We start from the raw sequence: 21,012 nt of genomic DNA on the forward strand, positions 1-21,012 counted from the left end.
AGGGGTGTGTCTATGGAAAGGCCGTCTACAAGGTTTAGGGGTGTGTCTATGGGAAGGCCGTCCACAAGGTTTAGGGGTGTGTCTATGGAAAGGCCGTCTACAAGGTTTAGGGGTGTGTCTATGGAAAGGCCGTCCACAAGGTTTAGGGGTGTGTCTATGGGAAGGCCGTCTACAAGGTTTAGGGGTGTGTCTAAGGAAAGGCCGTCCACAAGGTTTAGGGGTGGGTCTATGGGAAGGCCGTCCACAAGGTTTAGGGGTGTGTCTATGGAAAGGCCGTCCACAAGGTTTAGGGGTGTGTCTATGGGAAGGCCGTCCACAAGGTTTAGGGGTGTGTCTATGGAAAGGCCGTCCACAAGGTTTAGGGGTGTGTCTATGGAAAGGCCGTCTACAAGGTTTAGGGGTGTGTCTATGGAAAGGCGGTCCACAAGGTTTAGGGGTGTGTCTATGGGAAGGCCGTCCACAAGGTTTAGGGGTGTGTCTATGGGAAGGCCGTCTACAAGGTTTAGGGGTGTGTCTATGGAAAGGCCGTCCACAAGGTTTAGGGGTGTGTCTATGGGAAGGTCGTCCACAAGGTTTAGGGGTGTGTCTATGGAAAGGCCGTCTACAAGGTTTAGGGGTGTGTCTATGGGAAGGCCGTCCACAAGGTTTAGGGGTGTGTCTATGGAAAGGCCGTCTACAAGGTTTAGGGGTGTGTCTATGGAAAGGCCGTCCACAAGGTTTAGGGGTGTGTCTATGGGAAGGCCGTCTACAAGGTTTAGGGGTGTGTCTAAGGAAAGGCCGTCCACAAGGTTTAGGGGTGTGTCTATGGAAAGGCCGTCCACAAGGTTTAGGGGTGTGTCTATGGGAAGGCCGTCCACAAGGTTTAGGGGTGGGTCTATGGGAAGGTGGTCCACAAGGTTTAGGGGTGTGTCTATGGAAAGGCCGTCCACAAGGTTTAGGGGTGTGTCTATGGGAAGGCCGTCCACAAGGTTTAGGGGTGTGTCTATGGGAAGGCCGTCCACAAGGTTTAGGGGTGGGTCTATGGGAAGGTGGTCCACAAGGTTTAGGGGTGTGTCTATGGAAAGGCCGTCCACAAGGTTTAGGGGTGTGTCTATGGGAAGGCCGTCCACAAGGTTTAGGGGTGTGTCTATGGGAATGTTTGACCATTCTTCCTAAAGCGCATTTGTGATTATCATGTGGGGGAGGGGGATTTTGGTGTGGGGGTGTTTCTCAGGGGTTGGGTTGGCCCCTTTAGTTCCAGTGAAGGGAACTCTTATGGCGTCGGCATACCAAGACATTTCATGCTCCCAACTTTGTGGGAGGAGTTTGGGGATGTGGCCCCTCCCTGTTCCAACATGACTGCCCACCAGTGTACAAAGCAAGGACCATAAAGACCTGGATGAGCGAGTTTGGGGTGGAGGAACATGACTGGCCTGCACAGAGTCCTGACCTCAACCCCACAGAACATCTTTGGGATAAATTAGAGCGAAGACTGTGAGCCAGACCTTTTCATCCAACATCAGTACCACAAATGCTCTTCTGGAAGAATGGTCAAACATTTCCATAGACACACCCCTAAACCTTGTGGACGGCCTTCCCATAGACACGCCCCTAAACCTTGTGGACGGCCTTCCCAGAAGAGGTGAAGGTGTTATAGCTGCAAAGGGCGGAGCCAACTCAATATTGAACCCTCCGGACTAAGACTGGGGGGTCATTAGAGGTCATGTGTGTGTGTAAAGGCCGGCGTCCCAATACTTTTGGTGATAAAGTGAATACTGTGATCATGTGACCCACCAATACATCACACACATGGCTCCGCCCCTTACCTAGAGTCACCATCATACAGGTACACATGACTCCGCCCCTTACCTAGAGTCACCATCTCATACAGGTACACTTGGCTCCGCCCCTTACCTAGTCACCATCTCATACAGGTACACATGACTCCGCCCCTTACCTAGAGTCACCATCATACAGGTACACATGACTCCGCCCCTTACCTAGTCACCATCTCATACAGGTACACATGGCTCCGCCCCTTACCTAGAGTCACCATCTCATACAGGTACACATGGCTCCGCCCCTTACCTAGAGTCACCATCTCATACAGGTACACTTGGCTCCGCCCCTTACCTAGAGTCACCATCTCATACAGGTACACATGGCTCCGCCCCTTACCTAGAGTCACCATCTCATACAGGTACACTTGGCTCCGCCCCTTACCTAGAGTCACCATCTCATACAGGTACACATGGCTCCGCCCCTTACCTAGTCACATCTCATACAGGTACACATGACTCCGCCCCTTACCTAGAGTCACCATCTCATACAGGTACACATGGCTCCGCCCCTTACCTAGAGTCACCATCTCATACAGGTACACATGGCTCCGCCCCTTACCTAGAGTCACCATCTCATACAGGTACACATGACTCCGCCCCTTACCTAGAGTCACCATCATACAGGTACACATGACTCCGCCCCTTACCTAGTCACCATCTCATACAGGTACACATGGCTCCGCCCCTTACCTAGAGTCACCATCTCATACAGGTACACATGGCTCCGCCCCTTACCTAGAGTCACCATCTCATACAGGTACACTTGGCTCCGCCCCTTACCTAGAGTCACCATCTCATACAGGTACACATGGCTCCGCCCCTTACCTAGAGTCACCATCTCATACAGGTACACTTGGCTCCGCCCCTTACCTAGAGTCACCATCTCATACAGGTACACATGGCTCCGCCCCTTACCTAGTCACATCTCATACAGGTACACATGACTCCGCCCCTTACCTAGAGTCACCATCTCATACAGGTACACATGGCTCCGCCCCTTACCTAGAGTCACCATCTCATACAGGTACACATGGCTCCGCCCCTTACCTAGAGTCACCATCATACAGGTACACATGGCTCCGCCCCTTACCTAGAGTCACCATCTCATACAGGTACACATGGCTCCGCCCCTTACCTAGAGTCACCATCATACAGGTACACATGACTCCGCCCCTTACCTAGAGTCACCATCTCATACAGGTACACTTGGCTCCGCCCCTTACCTAGAGTCACCATCTCATACAGGTACACTTGGCTCCGCCCCTTACCTAGAGTCACCATCTCATACAGATACACATGGCTCCACCCCTTACCTAGTCACATCTCATACAGGTACACATGACTCCGCCCCTTACCTAGTCACCATCTCATACAGGTACACATGGCTCCGCCCCTTACCTAGAGTCACCATCATACAGGTACACATGACTCCGCCCCTTACCTAGTCACCATCTCATACAGGTACACATGGCTCCGCCCCTTACCTAGAGTCACCATCATACAGGTACACATGGCTCCGCCCCTTACCTAGAGTCACCATCTCATACAGGTACACATGGCTCCGCCCCTTACCTAGAGTCACCATCTCATACAGGTACACATGGCTCCGCCCCTTACCTAGAGTCACCATCTCATACAGGTACACATGACTCCGCCCCTTACCTAGAGTCACCATCTCATACAGGTACACATGGCTCCGCCCCTTACCTAGAGTCACCATCTCATACAGGTACACATGGCTCCGCCCCTTACCTAGAGTCACCATCTCATACAGGTACACATGGCTCCGCCCCTTACCTAGAGTCACCATCTCATACAGATACACATGGCTCCACCCCTTACCTAGTCACATCTCATACAGGTACACATGACTCCGCCCCTTACCTAGTCACCATCTCATACAGGTACACATGGCTCCGCCCCTTACCTAGAGTCACCATCATACAGGTACACATGACTCCGCCCCTTACCTAGTCACCATCTCATACAGGTACACATGGCTCCGCCCCTTACCTAGAGTCACCATCATACAGGTACACATGGCTCCGCCCCTTACCTAGAGTCACCATCTCATACAGGTACACATGGCTCCGCCCCTTACCTAGAGTCACCATCTCATACAGGTACACATGGCTCCGCCCCTTACCTAGAGTCACCATCTCATACAGGTACACATGACTCCGCCCCTTACCTAGAGTCACCATCTCATACAGGTACACATGACTCCGCCCCTTACCTAGAGTCACCATCTCATACAGGTACACATGGCTCCGCCCCTTACCTAGAGTCACCATCTCATACAGGTACACATGGCTCCGCCCCTTACCTAGAGTCACCATCTCATACAGGTACACATGGCTCCGCCCCTTACCTAGAGTCACCATCTCATACAGGTACACATGACTCCGCCCCTTACCTAGAGTCACCATCTCATACAGGTACACATGGCTCCGCCCCTTACCTAGAGTCACCATCTCATACAGGTACACATGGCTCCGCCCCTTACCTAGAGTCACCATCTCATACAGGTACACATGGCTCCGCCCCTTACCTAGAGTCACCATCTCATACAGGTACACATGACTCCGCCCCTTACCTAGAGTCACCATCTCATACAGGTACACATGACTCCGCCCCTTACCTAGAGTCACCATCATACGGGTACACATGGCTCCGCCCCTTACCTAGAGTCACCATCATACAGGTACACATGGCTCCGCCCCTTACCTAGAGTCACCATCTCATACAGGTACACATGGCTCCGCCCCTTACCTAGAGTCACCATCTCATACAGGAAGATCCCGAACGACCACCTGCAGGGAGAGGAGGAGAAGCTGTGAGAAGACTCCACCGGATTGGATAATCACATTTGTATATGAAACGCGTCGGACCTGAGTGCTATTCCCATGGAAAAGATCAACCCTGCAAGATGATTGGCTGGCCCGTGTGCATACAAATGGCTGAAGTGGGCGGAGCAATGATAATCTACATGGAAGAATGGTATCAGATCACCAGGGGGTGGGGCCATAACAATGATTATTTCTAGGTCTATGTGGTAGGTATGACCCCGCCCCCCACACTTACACATCGCTCTTCTCGGTGACGCTCGCCTCTCTCAGCCGTTCCGGCGATTGCCATTTTACGGGAACCCGGGCGGCTCTCCTGGTTGGGAAGGACCCGGTCCGGTGCTGAACACTGGCCAATCCCAGTCCACACAGCCGGACGCTCATATCCTCGTGGAGGAGGACGTTACACGCCGCCACGTACCCGTGTACCAGACCGTGCGCCCCGCCCAGATATTCCTGGAAGAGAAATGGAATCATCACTCGGGGGAGGGGATCTGATCTCTAGTTGGGGGGATGGGGGTGATTTGATCTCTAGTTGGAAAGTGGGGGGGTTCTGATATCCAGTTGGAGGGGCATAGGACAGGTCAGACTAGGGGGTCAGATTTGGGGTCAGACTAGAGGGTCAGATTTGGGGTCAGACTAGAGGGTCAGATTTGGGGTCAGACTAGGGGGTCAGATTTGGGGTCAGACTAGAGGGTCAGATTTGGGGTCAGACTAGAGGGTCAGATTTGGGGTCAGACTAGGGAGTCAGATTTGGGGTCAGATTTAGGGTCATACTAGGGGGTCAGATTTGGGGTCAGACTAGAGGGTCAGATTTGGGGTCAGACTAGAGGGTCAGATTTGGGGTCAGACTAGGGAGTCAGATTTGGGGTCAGATTTAGGGTCATACTAGGGGGTCAGATTTGGGGTCAGACTAGGGGGTCGGACTAGGGGGTCAGATTTGGGGTCAGACTGGAGGGTCAGATTTGGGGTCAGACTAGAGGGTCAGATTTGGGGTCAGACTAGAGCAGTGGTTTCCAAACTGCGGCCCGGGGGCCAGATGCGGCCCTTTGCTTGATTTTATCCGGCCCTTAAAGTGCTTTTTTATTCATTGGCACCAATGAAGGGCAGAATTCCTTCCAATGACACCAATGAAGGGGCAGAAGTCCTTCCAGCGACGGGGCAGAATTCCTCCCAGCGACAGGGCAGAATTCCTCCCAGCGACGGGGCAGAATTCTTCCCAATGACACCAATGATGAGGCAGAATTCCTCCCAATGATGGGGCAGAATTCCTCCCAATGACACCAATGATGGGGCAGAATTCCTCCCAATGACACCAATGATGGGGCAAAATTCCTCCCAGTGATGGGGCAGAATTCCTCCCAATGACACCAATGATGGGGGATTTTGTACTCCTGATGGCCACAGTCCGGCCCCCTTAGAGTCTGGAGGACAGTAATCCGGCCCTTTGTTTAGAAAGTTTGGAGACCCCTGGACTAGAGGGTCAGATTTGGGGTCAGACTAGGGGGTCAGATTTGAGGTCAGACTAGGGGGTCAGATTTGGGGTCAGACTAGAGGGTCAGATTTGGGGTCAGACTAGGGAGTCAGATTTGGGGTCATACTAGGGGGTCAGATTTGGGGTCAGACTAGGGGGTCAGATTTGGGGTCAGATTTAGGGTCAGACTAGGGAGTTAGATATGGGCTCAGACTAGGGGGTCAGATTTGGAGTCAGACTAGGGGGTCAGACTATGGGGTCAGACTAGGGAGTCAGATTTGGGGTCAGACTAGGGGGTCAGATTTGGGGTCAGACTAGGGAGTCAGATTTGGGGTCAGACTAGGGAGTCAGATTTGGGGTCAGTTTTCGGGTCAGACTAGGGGGTCAGTTTTCGGGTCAGATTCTTCCAGTCATTCTGGGGGGTCCTCACCAGTCCGCCCGCCACCTGTGTCGCCATGGAGAAGACGTCTCGCTCGGTGATGCTCCAGACGGCGCTCGGGGGGTCGGTCACTCCCTCCTGTGGAGAACAGATGCATTATGGGAGAAGATTGGGGGCCCGCTGTAGATTCTGGGGGCCCATAGCGGACCTCTCCATACTATATGGGGACGGGAAGGTCCCCACCCCCAGGACAGAAGACGTCCCCCCGCTCACCTCATGTGATTCCCGCAGGAAGAGCAGCAGATTGCCGAGTGTCATGGCCTCCATGATGAGACAGGTAGGCGGGGCCTCCGTCTGACACCACAACATCCGGACCACGCCCCCGTGATCGCAGACTTCATTGTAGAACTTCAGGAGGTCCATGAAGTCCTGAACCTCCCCGGGGCTGCAGCTCTCTGGAGGGAACATCGGGGGGAGGGGCAGCGTTATCGGTGACATCATCCAATCTGTGACATCATCACATCCCCTCAGACCCGCCCACTCACCGGACAATTCCTTCAAGATGACCTCACGTCTCTCCTCCCCCTTCCCGACAAGAACGGCCCGACTGATTGGACCGAAGTGTCCCACACAGAGGACCGCCCTGTCCTCGATCCTCCAATCCCGCGGCAGCTGCTTAATCTCCAGCGTGGGGTCCGGGGCCCCGAGAGGATCGTCATAGACCCCGCCCATGTTCACCGCCCAATCACCGTCCCGAGCATCTGATGGGAAAAGACAATCACAGGAACCGATTATTGCCCTGGGTGATCGATATTGTACAATCCGTCCACACACAGCGCATCCCGTCCTCACCCCCCGACCATCACCCAGAGATCTCCCGTATATGGGGTCACCTCATACAATCCGATCTCATACAATCTGATCTCCCGTATATGGGGTCACCTCATACAATCTGATCTCCCGTATACGGGGTCACCTCATACAATCTGATCTCTTACAATCTGATCTCCCGTATACGGGGTCACCTCATACAATCTGATCTCCCGTATATGGGGTTACCTCATACAATCTGATCTCCCGTATATGGGGTCACCTCATACAATCTGATCTCCTGTATACGGGGTCACCTCATACAATCTGATCTCCTGTATACGGGGTCACCTCATACAATCTGATCTCCCGTATATGGGGTAACCTCATACAATCTGATCTCCCGTATATGGGGTAACCTCATACAATCTGATCTCCCGTATACGGGGTCACCTCATACAATCTGATCTCCCGTATATATGGGGTCACCTCATACAATCTGATCTCCCGTATATATGGGGTCACCTCATACAATCTGATCTCCCGTATATGGGGTCACCTCATACAATCTGATCTCCCGTATATGGGGTTACCTCATACAATCTGATCTCCCGTATATGGGGTCACCTCATACAATCCGATCTCCTGTATATGGGGTTACCTCATACAATCTGATCTCCTGTATACGGGGTCACCTCATACAATCTGATCTCCCGTATATGGGGTAACCTCATACAATCTGATCTCCCGTATACGGGGTCACCTCATACAATCTGATTTCCCGTATATATGGGGTCACCTCATACAATCTGATCTCCCGTATATATGGGGTCACCTCATACAATCTGATCTCCCGTATATGGGGTCACCTCATACAATCGGATCCTATGAGATCTCGTTACCTCCGGCATCTGGTTTTTTCTCTCTCTTCCTCCAGAAGAGTCTCCAGAGGATGAAGACGACGCTCAGCAGGGTGGAGGCGGAGAGAAGGGCGGGGACGATGATGACGGAAATCTGCCAACCGTTCTCATCTGCAACAGAGAAACCGACAGACATCTGAGCATTAATGGCAAAGCTCTGTGGTGTGCATTAATCTGCAAGGCGCAATTGTCTGCGGGGGGCGATAGATAGTCTGCGGGGGGCGATAGATAGTCTGCGGGGGGCGATAGTCTGCGGGGAGACACGCAGCTCTGTACTTGTTCCAAAAATGAAGAGATCTTTTAATGGTAACTTTCAGTCTTATATGCAGTACAAAACATGAAAGGAACAATCAACTCCCCACCCACACATCACACCTTGGGGGGCTTCAATCACATTCTTTGAGCTAATTACTAATTGTAACAGAATGTATTATCCAGACAGCCTGTCTCCGCATATAGCTGGACAAGTCACATCCATTATCCAGACAGCCTGTCTCCGCATATAGCTGGACAAGTCACATCTATTATCCAGACAGCCTGTCTCCGCACATAGCTTGACAAGTCACATCTATTATCCAGACAGCCTGTCTCCGCATATAGCTTGACAAGTCACATCTATTATCCAGACAGCCTGTCTCCGCACATAGCTTGACAAGTCACATCTATTATCCAGACAGCCTGTCTCCGCATATAGCTTGACAAGTCACATCTATTATCCAGACAGCCTGTCTCCGCATATAGCTTGACAAGTCACATCTATTATCCATAGAATTCACACAAAGTATCATCACACAAGGAGTTCCCTTCAATCCACATCCCCAGACAGACGTTCCGTCTCCGACAAGTACATTCCACACATAAACAGTATTTAGCATACATAATGAGAGGTCTGGGAGGAGCCGACCTGGATTAACACCTTTACACAAGGACAATGAAATGTCTAGGAGTCGATGCAATTAACACCTTTCAAAAGAATGTGTCCCCACATTGAATAGCCAACAACTTGTGATATCTCCAGACATCCTGCAATTCCGAACTATCAGTGATGTCCCATCTCATGTAATACATGAATTATGATTCACTTGCCACCCCATGCCCAAAGGGCACAGGGTTGACTCAGACCCAAGAGTTATCAGTGACGCTGACACAGGAGTATCCTCCATCCTCACAAAGTCTCTGTTTGTCCCGGGTCATTCTGTTACAGCGATAGGCTGCGGGGGGGCGATAGTCTGCGGGGGGCGATACATAGTCTGCGGGGGGCGATACATAGTCTGCGGGGGCGATACATAGTCTGCGGGGGGGGGGGGCGATAGTCTGCGGGGGGGGGGCGATAGTCTGCGGGGGGGGGCGATAGTCTGCGGGGGGGGGGCGATAGTCTGCGGGGGGGGCGATAGATAGTCTATGGGGGGCGATTGTAACGGTCACCACCGTTTACGACCTTCCATCTCATCCAAGACAGCTTATGGACACTCCAACCAACAGGCAGACCCGATCCATCCCATTTCCCAGAATCAGGACGAGACACACAGCTCTGTACTTGTTCCAAAATGAAGACAACTTTTAATGGTAACTTTCAGTCTTATATACAGTACAAGGCATGAAAGGAACAATCAACTCCCCACCCACACATCACACCGTGGGGGGCTTCCATCACATTCTTTGAGCTAATTGTAACAGAATGCATTATCCAGAGAGCCTGTCTCCGCACATAGCTTGATAAGTCACATATATTATCCAGACAGCCTGTCTCCGCACATAGCTTGACAAGTCACATATATTATCCAGACAGCTTGTCTCCGCATATAGCTTGACAAGTCACATCTATTATCCAGACAGCCTGTCTCCGCATATAGCTTGACAAGTCACATCTATTATCCACAGAATTCACACAAAGTATCATCACACAATGAGTTCCCTTCAATCCACATCCCCAGACAGACGCTCCGTCTCCGACATGTACATTCCACACATAAACAGTATTTAGCATATATAATGAGAGGTCTGGGAGGAGCCGACCTGGATTAACACCTTTACACAAGGACAATGAAATGTCTATGCAATTACCACCTTTCACAAGAATGTGTCCCCACATTGAATAGCCAACAACTTGTGATATCTCCAGACATCCTGCAATACGAACTATCAGTGATGTCCCATCTCATGTAATACATGAATTATGATTCACTTGCCACCCCATGCCCAAGGGGGCACAGGGTGGACTCAGACCCAAGAGTTATCAGTGACGCTGACACAGGAGTATCCTCCATCCTCACAAAGTCTCTGGATGTCACGGGTCATTCTGTTACAGCGATAGTCTGCGGGGGGCGATAGTCTGCGGGGGGCGATAGATAGTCTGCGGGGGTGATAGTCTGCGGGGGGCGATAGTCTGCAGGGGGCGATAGTCTGCAGGGGGCGATAGATAGTCTGTGGGGGTGATAGATAGTCTGTGGGGGTGATAGTCTGCGGGGGGTGATAGTCTGCGGGGGGCGATAGGCTGCGGGGGGCGATAGATAGTCTGCGGGGAGCGATAGGCTGCGGGGGGCGATAGGCTGCGGGGGGCGATAGGCTGCGGGGGGCGATAGGCTGCGGGGGGCGATAGGCTGCGGGGGGCGATAGGCTGCGGGGGGGGCGATAGGCTGCGGGGGGGGGGGCGATAGTCTGCGGGGGGGGGGGCGATAGTCTGCGGGGGGGGGCGATAGTCTGCGGGGGGGGGGCGATAGTCTGCGGGGGGGGGGGATAGTCTGCGGGGGGGGCGATAATAAACACAGAGCTGGAAATGTTCTCCTCGCTGTGATTGGCCCCCATGGAGGGACACGGAGTTCTGTGACTGAAGCGGGATTCTTACTTCGGTGGAAATCCTCGGAGGAATTCATGAATCTCGGAGGTCCATCGATCCCCAACAACAGCCAATCCCTGGAAGAGAGAGAAGAACACCGACATGACGGAAGGATCTGATTGGCTGCTACAGACGCCTCCGAGGCATTAATATTGTCACCCGCCCCTCCCCCTTCCAATCACATCAGTACAAAGAGCGATTGCTGAACCTCCTGACATCTGGTTGCTACCGGTTACCGTCTGAGCCTCAGGTGATTATCGATCTGCTGGAAGAACGGCGCCATTAATCAGTGACAGATCCGTGACACCGAGGAGATCGAAGTCCAGAGAGGTCACTGCGTGTCACATGACATCACACCCCTCCCCCGCCAGGTGTACCTCACCTCCCTTCCCCCCACCAGGTGTACCTCCCCCCACCAGGTGTACCTTACCCCCCTCCCCCCGCCAGGTGTACCTTACCCCCCTCCCCCCCGCCAGGTGTACCTCACCTCCCTTCCCCCCACCAGGTGTACCTCACCCCTCCCCCCCACCAGGTGTACCTTACCCCCCTCCCCCCCCCGCCAGGTGTACCTCACCTCCCTTCCCCCCACCAGGTGTACCTCACCCCTCCCCCCACCAGGTGTACCTCACCTCCCTTCCCCCCACCAGGTGTACCTTCCCCCCACCAGGTGTACCTTACCCCCCTCCCCCCGCCAGGTGTATCTCCCCCTCCCTACCCCCCCGCCCGGTGTATCTCCCCCCCTCCCCCCACCAGGTGTACCTCACCTCCCTTCCCCCCACCAGGTGTACCTCACCCCCCTCCCCCCACCAGGTTACCTCACCTCCCTTCCCCCCACCAGGTGTACCTCACCCCCTCCCCCCCGCCAGGTGTACCTCGCCCTCCCGCCAGGTGTACCTTCCCCGCCAGGTGTACCTCCCCCTCCCGCCAGGTGTACCTCACCTCCCTTCCCCCCCACCAGGTGGACCTCACCCCCCTCCAGGTGTACCTCACCTCCCTTCCCCCCACCAGGTGTACCTCACCTCCCTTCCCCCCCACCAGGTGGACCTCACCCCCCTCCAGGTGTACCTCCCCCTCCCGCCAGGTGTACCTCACCTCCCTTCCCCCCCACCAGGTGTACCTCACCCCCCTCCAGGTGTACCTCACCTCCCTTCCCCCCACCAGGTGTACCTCACCTCCCTTCCCCCCCACCAGGTGTACCTCACCTCCCTTCCCCCCCACCAGGTGGACCTTACCCCCCTTCCCCCCAACAGGTGTACCTTACCCTTACATCGAGGGTGTCACCGGTCTGTGTGTACAGTGCCGGACATGGAGGGTGTCACCGGTCTGTGTGTACAGTGCCGGACATGGAGGGTGTCACCGGTCTGTGTGTACAGTGCCGGACATCGATGGTGTCACCGGTCTGTGTGTACAGTGCCGGACATGGAGGGTGTCACCGGTCTGTGTGTACAGTGCCGGACATGGAGGGTGTCACCGGTCTGTGTGTACAGTGCCGGACATGGAGGGTGTCACCGGTCTGTGTGTACAGTGCCGGACATCGATGGTGTCACCGGTCCGTGTGTACAGTGCCGGACATGGAGGGTGTCACCGGTCTGTGTGTACAGTGCCGGACATGGAGGGTGTCACCGGTCTGTGTGTACAGTGCCGGACATGGAGGGTGTCACCGGTCTGTGTGTACAGTGCCGGACATGGAGGGTGTCACCGGTCTGTGTGTACAGTGCCGGACATGGAGGGTGTCACCGGTCTGTGAGTACAGTGCCGGACATGGAGGGTGTCACCGGTCTGTGTGTACAGTGCCGGACATCGAGGGTGTCACCGGTCTGTGTGTACAGTGCCGGACATGGAGGGTGTCACCGGTCCGTGTGTACAGTGCCGGACATCGATGGTGTCACCGGTCTGTGTGTACAGTGCCGGACATGGAGGGTGTCACCGGTCTGTGTGTACAGTGCCGGACATCGAGGGTGTCACCGGTCCGTGTGTACAGTGCCGGACATGGAGGGTGTCACTGGTCTGTGTGTACAGTGCCGGACATGGAGGGTGTCACCGGTCTGTGTGTACAGTGCCGCACATGGAGGGTGTCACCGGTCTGTGTGTACAGTGCCGGACATCGATGGTGTCACCGGTCTGTGTGTACAGTGCCGGACATCGAGGGTGTCACCGGTCTGTGTGTACAGTGCCGGACATCGAGGGTGTCACCGGTCTGTGTGTACAGTGCCGGACATGGAGGGTGTCACCGGTCTGTGTGTACAGTGCCGGACATGGAGGGTGTCACCGGTCTGTGTGTACAGTGCCGGACATCGAGGGTGTCACCGGTCCGTGTGTACAGTGCCGGACATCGAGGGTGTCACCGGTCCGTGTGTACAGTGCCGGACATCGAGGGTGTCACCGGTCTGTGTGTACAGTGCCGGACATCGAGGGTGTCACCGGTCTGTGTGTACAGTGCCGGACATCGAGGGTGTCACCGGTCTGTGTGTACAGTGCCGGACATGGAGGGTGTCACCGGTCTGTGTGTACAGTGCCGGACATGGAGGGTGTCACCGGTCTGTGTGTACAGTGCCGGACATGGAGGGTGTCACCGGTCTGTGTGTACAGTGCCGGACATCGATGGTGTCACCGGTCTGTGTGTACAGTGCCGGACATCGAGGGTGTCACCGGTCTGTGTGTACAGTGCCGGACATCGATGGTGTCACCGGTCTGTGTGTACAGTGCCGGACATCGATGGTGTCACCGGTCTGTGTGTACAGTGCCGGACATGGAGGGTGTCACCGGTCTGTGTGTACAGTGCCGGACATCGAGGGTGTCACCGGTCTGTGTGTACAGTGCCGGACATCGATGGTGTCACCGGTCTGTGTGTACAGTGCCGGACATGGAGGGTGTCACCGGTCTGTGTGTACAGTGCCGGACATCGATGGTGTCACCGGTCTGTGTGTACAGTGCCGGACATGGAGGGTGTCACCGGTCTGTGTGTACAGTGCCGGACATGGAGGGTGTCACCGGTCTGTGTGTACAGTGCCGGACATCGAGGGTGTCACCGGTCTGTGTGTACAGTGCCGGACATGGAGGGTGTCACCGGTCTGTGTGTACAGTGCCGGACATCGAGGGTGTCACCGGTCTGTGTGTACAGTGCCGGACATCGAGGGTGTCACCGGTCTGTGTGTACAGTGCCGGACATCGATGGTGTCACCGGTCTGTGTGTACAGTGCCGGACATCGAGGGTGTCACCGGTCTGTGTGTACAGTGCCGGACATGGAGGGTGTCACCGGTCTGTGTGTACAGTGCCGGACATGGAGGGTGTCACCGGTCTGTGTGTACAGTGCCGGACATGGAGGGTGTCACCGGTCTGTGTGTACAGTGCCGGACATCGATGGTGTCACCGGTCCGTGTGTACAGTGCCGGACATGGAGGGTGTCACCGGTCTGTGTGTACAGTGCCGGACATGGAGGGTGTCACCGGTCTGTGTGTACAGTGCCGGACATGGAGGGTGTCACCGGTCTGTGTGTACAGTGCCGGACATCGATGGTGTCACCGGTCTGTGTGTACAGTGCCGGACATCGAGGGTGTCACCGGTCCGTGTGTACAGTGCCGGACATGGAGGGTGTCACCGGTCTGTGTGTACAGTGCCGGACATCGATGGTGCCTGGACTGGCCCCTCCCCCTGGAGTCCTTGCCCCCCATCGCTGGGGTATACAGGTGGAGACGCATCTTTTATTAGTGGAGGGCAGAGGCCAGCGGCGCTCTGCCCTGTCACCAGCACTGGGGTGCCGGCTCCTCCATTCCCCTTCCCTCATCTGGCTCCTGAGAGGACACGTCTCTGGTACGGTCTCTCCGGTGCACCGATCTTTGCTGGGGAGGAAGGATGAACACCTCCTCTTCTTTCTCCCCCTGGATCTTAATCTGGGAAGTGACCCTTCTCACCCTGGGCCTCCGGAACGGACGCAGGTGCGGGCCGAGGTCTTGGTGGGCCTCCGGAACGGACGCAGGTGCGGGCGGAGGTCTTGGTGGGCCTCCGGAACGGACGCAGGTGCGGGCCGAGGTCTTGGTGGGCCTCCGGAACGGACGCAGGTGCGGGCCGAGGTCTTGGTGGGCCTCCGGAACGGACGCAGGTGCGGGCCGAGGTCTTGGTGGGCCTCCGGAACGGACGCAGGTGCGGGGCGGAGGTCTTGGTGGGCCTCTGGAACGGACGCAGGTGCGGGGCGGAGGTCTTGGTGGGCCTCCGGAACGGACGCAGGTGCGGGCCGAGGTCTTGGTGGGCCTCCGGAACGGACGCAGGTGCGGGCCGAGGTCTTGGTGGGCCTCCGGAACGGACGCAGGTGCGGGGCGGAGGTCTTGGTGGGCCTCCGGAACGGACGCAGGTGCGGGGCCGAGGTCTTGGTGGGCCTCCGGAACGGACGCAGGTGCGGGGCCGAGGTCTTGGTGGGCCTCCGGAACGGACGCAGGTGCGGGCCGAGGTCTTGGTGGGCCTCCGGAACGGACGCAGGTGCGGGCCGAGGTCTTGGTGGGCCTCCGGAACGGACGCAGGTGCGGGGCCGAGGTCTTGGTGGGCCTCCGGAACGGACGCAGGTGCGGGCGGAGGTCTTGGTGGGCCTCCGGAGCGGACGCAGGTGCGGGCCGAGGTCTTGGTGGGCCTCCGGAACGGACGCAGGTGCGGGCCGAGGTCTTGGTGGGCCTCCGGAACGGACGCAGGTGCGGGCCGAGGTCTTGGTGGGCCTCCGGAACGGACGCAGGTGCGGGGCGGAGGTCTTGGTGGGCCTCTGGAACGGACGCAGGTGCGGGCCGAGGTCTTGGTGGGCCTCCGGAACGGACGCAGGTGCGGGCCGAGGTCTTGGTGGGCCTCCGGAGCGGACGCAGGTGCGGGCCGAGGTCTTGGTGGGCCTCCGGAACGGACGCAGGTGCGGGGCGGAGGTCTTGGTGGGCCTCCGGAACGGACGCAGGTGCGGGGCGGAGGTCTTGGTGGGCCTCCGGAACGGACGCAGGTGCGGGCCGAGGTCTTGGTGGGCCTCCGGAACGGACGCAGGTGCGGGCCGAGGTCTTGGTGGGCCTCCGGAACGGACGCAGGTGCGGGGCCGAGGTCTTGGTGGGCCTCCGGAGCGGACGCAGGTGCGGGGCCGAGGTCTTGGTGGGCCTCCGGAGCGGACGCAGGTGCGGGGCCGAGGTCTTGGTGGGCCTCCGGAGCGGACGCAGGTGCGGGGCCGAGGTCTTGGTGGGCCTCCGGAACGGACGCAGGTGCGGGCGGAGGTCTTGGTGGGCCTCCGGAGCGGACGCAGGTGCGGGGCGGAGGTCTTGGTGGGCCTCCGGAACGGACGCAGGTGCGGGGCGGAGGTCTTGGTGGGCCTCTGGAGCGGACGCAGGTGCGGGCCGAGGTCTTGGTGGGCCTCCGGAACGGACGCAGGTGCGGGGCAGAGGTCTTGGTGGGCCTCCGGAACGGACGCAGGTGCGGGGCCGAGGTCTTGGTGGGCCTCCGGAACGGACGCAGGTGCGGGGCCGAGGTCTTGGTGGGCCTCTGGAACGGACGCAGGTGTGGGGCAGAGGTCTTGGACCCTCTGTCCGGTGGTCAGCGCTTCAGCTGGAGAAGATTCCGGTGACGCCACAGATGCCGCTGGCAGAAAATCCCAGGTCTCTGTCAGTGTTGTGGGAGAAAAGCCGGCTGTCTCTTCTCTCCGGAAGGCTGAAGATTCTGTTGGTGTTGGGCAGAGGTTAGCAGGGCTCTGCCATGTTGGTGTTGGGCAGAGGTTAGCAGGGCTCTGCCATGTTGGTGTTGGGCAGAGGTTAGCAGGGCTCTGCCATGTTGGTGTTGGGCAGAGGTTAGCAGGGCTCTGCCATGTTGTCGGCACTTCAGCTTTGGAGACGGTAATCTCTGGCATTCTGCTGAACGTGTTCCAGCAGTTTCCTGTGTGCCCTTTCCAGATGCTGTTCCTTCCGTAGCAAATAGAGACCCCTGCAAGACCGAGCATAGCCTCTCTGTGTTCTCACAGGTCCTCAAGGGTAGCGGTTGGTGTCAGTTGGTGGTCATTGCCAACTGACACCAATCCCCACCAACTGACACCAATCCCCACCAACTGACACCAATCCCCACCAACTGACACCAATCATTGCCAACTGACACCAATCCCCACCAACTGACACCAATTGCCAACTGACACCAATCATTGCCAACTGACACCAATCATTGCCAACTGACACCAATCCCCGCCAACTGACACCAATCATTGCCAACTGACACCAATCACTACCAACTGACACCAATCACTACCAACTGACACCAATCACTACCAACTGACACCAATCATTGCCAACTGACACCAATCATTGCCAACTGACACCAATAATTGCCAACTGACACCAATCATTGCCAACTGACACCAATCCCCACCAACTGACACCAATTGCCAACTGACACCAATCATTGCCAACTGACACCAATCATTGCCAACTGACACCAATCCCCACCAACTGACACCAATAATTGCCAACTGACACCAATCACTACCAACTGACACCAATCACTACCAACTGACACCAATCACTACCAACTGACACCAATCATTGCCAACTGACACCAATCATTGCCAACTGACACCAATAATTGCCAACTGACACCAATCATTGCCAACTGACACCAATCATTGCCAACTGACACCAATCCCCACCAACTGACACCAATAATTGCCAACTGACACCAATCACTACCAACTGACACCAATCATTGCCAACTGACACCAATCATTGCCAACTGACACCAATCACTGCCAACTGACACCAATCCCCACCAACTGACACCAATAATTGCCAACTGACACCAATCACTACCAACTGACACCAATCATTGCCAACTGACACCAATCACTACCAACTGACACCAATCATTGCCAACTGACACCAATCACTGCCAACTGACACCAATCATTGCCAACTGACACCAATCACTACCAACTGACACCAATCATTGCCAACTGACACCAATCACTGCCAACTGACACCAATCACTGCCAACTGACACCAATCATTGCCAACTGACACCAATCCCCACCAACTGACACCAATCATTGCCAACTGACACCAATCCCCACCAACTGACACCAATCATTGCCAACTGACACCAATCCCCACCAACTGACACCAATCATTGCCAACTGACACCAATCACTACCAACTGACACCAATCATTGCCAACTGACACCAATCCCCACCAACTGACACCAATAATTGCCAACTGACACCAATCACTACCAACTGACACCAATCATTGCCAACTGACACCAATCACTACCAACTGACACCAATCATTGCCAACTGACACCAATCACTGCCAACTGACACCAATCATTGCCAACTGACACCAATCACTACCAACTGACACCAATCATTGCCAACTGACACCAATCACTACCAACTGACACCAATCATTGCCAACTGACACCAATCACTGCCAACTGACACCAATCATTGCCAACTGACACCAATCACTACCAACTGACACCAATCATTGCCAACTGACACCAATCACTGCCAACTGACACCAATCACTGCCAACTGACACCAATCATTGCCAACTGACACCAATCCCCACCAACTGACACCAATCATTGCCAACTGACACCAATCCCCACCAACTGACACCAATCATTGCCAACTGACACCAATCACTACCAACTGACACCAATCATTGCCAACTGACACCAATCCCCACCAACTGACACCAATAATTGCCAACTGACACCAATCACTACCAACTGACACCAATCATTGCCAACTGACACCAATCCCCGCCAACTGACACCAATCATTGCCAACTGACACCAATCACTACCAACTGACACCAATCATTGCCAACTGACACCAATCCCCAACTGACACCAATAATTGCCAACTGACACCAATCATTGCCAACTGACACCAATCATTGCCAACTGACACCAATCCCCGCCAACTGACACCAATCCCCACCAACTGACACCAATCACTACCAACTGACACCAATCATTGCCAACTGACACCAATCCCCACCAACTGACACCAATCACCACCAACTGACACCAATCCCCACCAACTGACACCAATCATTGCCAACTGACACCAATCACTACCAACTGACACCAATCATTGCCAACTGACACCAATCCCCACCAACTGACACCAATAATTGCCAACTGACACCAATCACTACCAACTGACACCAATCATTGCCAACTGACACCAATCCCCACCAACTGACACCAATCACCACCAACTGACACCAATCACCACCAACTGACACCAATCACCACCAACTGACACCAATCATTGCCAACTGACACCAATCACTACCAACTGACACCAATCATTGCCAACTGACACCAATCCCCAACTGACACCAATAATTGCCAACTGACACCAATCATTGCCAACTGACACCAATCCCCGCCAACTGACACCAATCCCCACCAACTGACACCAATCACTACCAACTGACACCAATCATTGCCAACTGACACCAATCCCCACCAACTGACACCAATCACCACCAACTGACACCAATCCCCACCAACTGACACCAATCATTGCCAACTGACACCAATCACTACCAACTGACACCAATCATTGCCAACTGACACCAATCCCCACCAACTGACACCAATCACCACCAACTGACACCAATCACCACCAACTGACACCAATCACCACCAACTGACACCAATCACCAACTGACACCAATCCCCACCAACTGACACCAATCCCCACCAACTGACACCAATCATTGCCAACTGACACCAATCCCCACCAACTGTCACCAATCACTGCCAACTGACATCAACCACAATCACTGCCAACTGACATCAACCACCAATCACTGCCAACTGACACCAACCACAAATCACTGCCAACTGACACCAACCACTGCCAACTGACACCAACCACTGCCAACTGACACCAACCACTGCCAACTGACACCAACCATCAATCATTGCCAACTGACACCAACCACCACCAACTTACACTAACCACTGCCAACTGACACCAACCACCACCAACTGACACCAACCACCACCAACTGACACCAACCACAAATCACTGCCAACTGACACCAACCACTGCCAACTGACACCAACCACCACCAACTGACACCAACCACTGCCAACTGACACTAACCACCACCAACTGACACTAACCACCACCAACTGACACCAATCCCCAACCACCACCAACTGACACCAACCACCACACTATCAACTGACACCAACCATCAATCATTAACAACTGACACCAATCATTGCCAACTGACACCAACCACCTCCAACTGACACCAACCACTGCCAACTGACACCAACCATCAATCATTGCCAACTGACACCAACCATCAATCATTAACAACTGACACCAACTACCAACTGACACCAATCACTACCAACTGACATCAACCACCAATCCCATGTACAATCTCCGACAGACCACACCTCCCAACCAATCGGTGTACAGTCAGATGAGTACATAGCTGATGGCAGATATAAAGGAGATTGTACAATCAGATTGTATGGGAGTCCATGAAGAATCTGTGAATGAAAAGCGATCCTCGGAATCACTCACCCCCCCAATACATTGTCACCCCCCATCCTTTTCTCGTATGCGGTGACACTGAAGATGGGGACATAATCAGAGAATCCTCCCTCCTCTCACCTGTGGGTTGCAGTGAAGAGTCAGCTCTGCGGGTCGCTCCGGTGACACTTCTTCTTCTTCTTCTTCTCTGGTTGAAGTTTAACCGGGGGAGGGGCGAGGTGACAGACAGAAGATGAGTCATTGTCCCCAACACAGAGGATGTCACCGACATCCCCATCCAATGGGGGGGGGGAGGATATTGGGGGGAGTCAGAGGATATTGGGGGGAGTCAGAGGATATTGGGGGGGAATCAGAGGATATGGGGGGGGGGGGAATCAGAGGATATTGGGGGAGTCAGAG

The 21,012-nt window shown here is 55.1% G+C and overlaps 1 protein-coding gene across 3 annotated transcripts in view; it reads right to left on the reverse strand.

The window, feature by feature from the left end:
• LOC120916189 (tyrosine-protein kinase STYK1-like) overlaps positions 1 to 20,873 on the reverse strand; it is a 40,807-nt gene extending 19,934 nt beyond the window's left edge. For 2 of the 3 annotated variants that reach the window (XR_005743972.1, XM_040327031.1), the window contains exons 1-7: positions 20,734 to 20,873; positions 8,232 to 8,360; positions 7,065 to 7,280; positions 6,793 to 6,974; positions 6,571 to 6,657; positions 4,905 to 5,122; positions 4,593 to 4,633 (exon numbers count right to left, since the gene is read on the reverse strand). Coding sequence is in view for 2 of the 3 variants with exons in the window: in XM_040327031.1 (XP_040182965.1) it covers positions 4,593 to 4,633; positions 4,905 to 5,122; positions 6,571 to 6,657; positions 6,793 to 6,974; positions 7,065 to 7,280; positions 8,232 to 8,360; positions 20,734 to 20,854 (994 nt within the window). In the remaining variant the exon portion in view is untranslated. Of the gene's footprint in view, positions 1 to 4,592; positions 4,634 to 4,904; positions 5,123 to 6,570; positions 6,658 to 6,792; positions 6,975 to 7,064; positions 7,281 to 8,231; positions 8,361 to 11,094; positions 11,163 to 20,733 lie in introns of all 3 variants that reach the window. The other variant, XM_040327032.1, reaches the window with a different exon arrangement.
• Positions 20,874 to 21,012: the final 139 nt, after the last annotated feature.

This window comes from Rana temporaria, chromosome 10 (genome assembly GCF_905171775.1).
Source record: "Rana temporaria chromosome 10, aRanTem1.1, whole genome shotgun sequence".
NCBI classification, from domain to species: domain Eukaryota; kingdom Metazoa; phylum Chordata; class Amphibia; order Anura; family Ranidae; genus Rana; species Rana temporaria.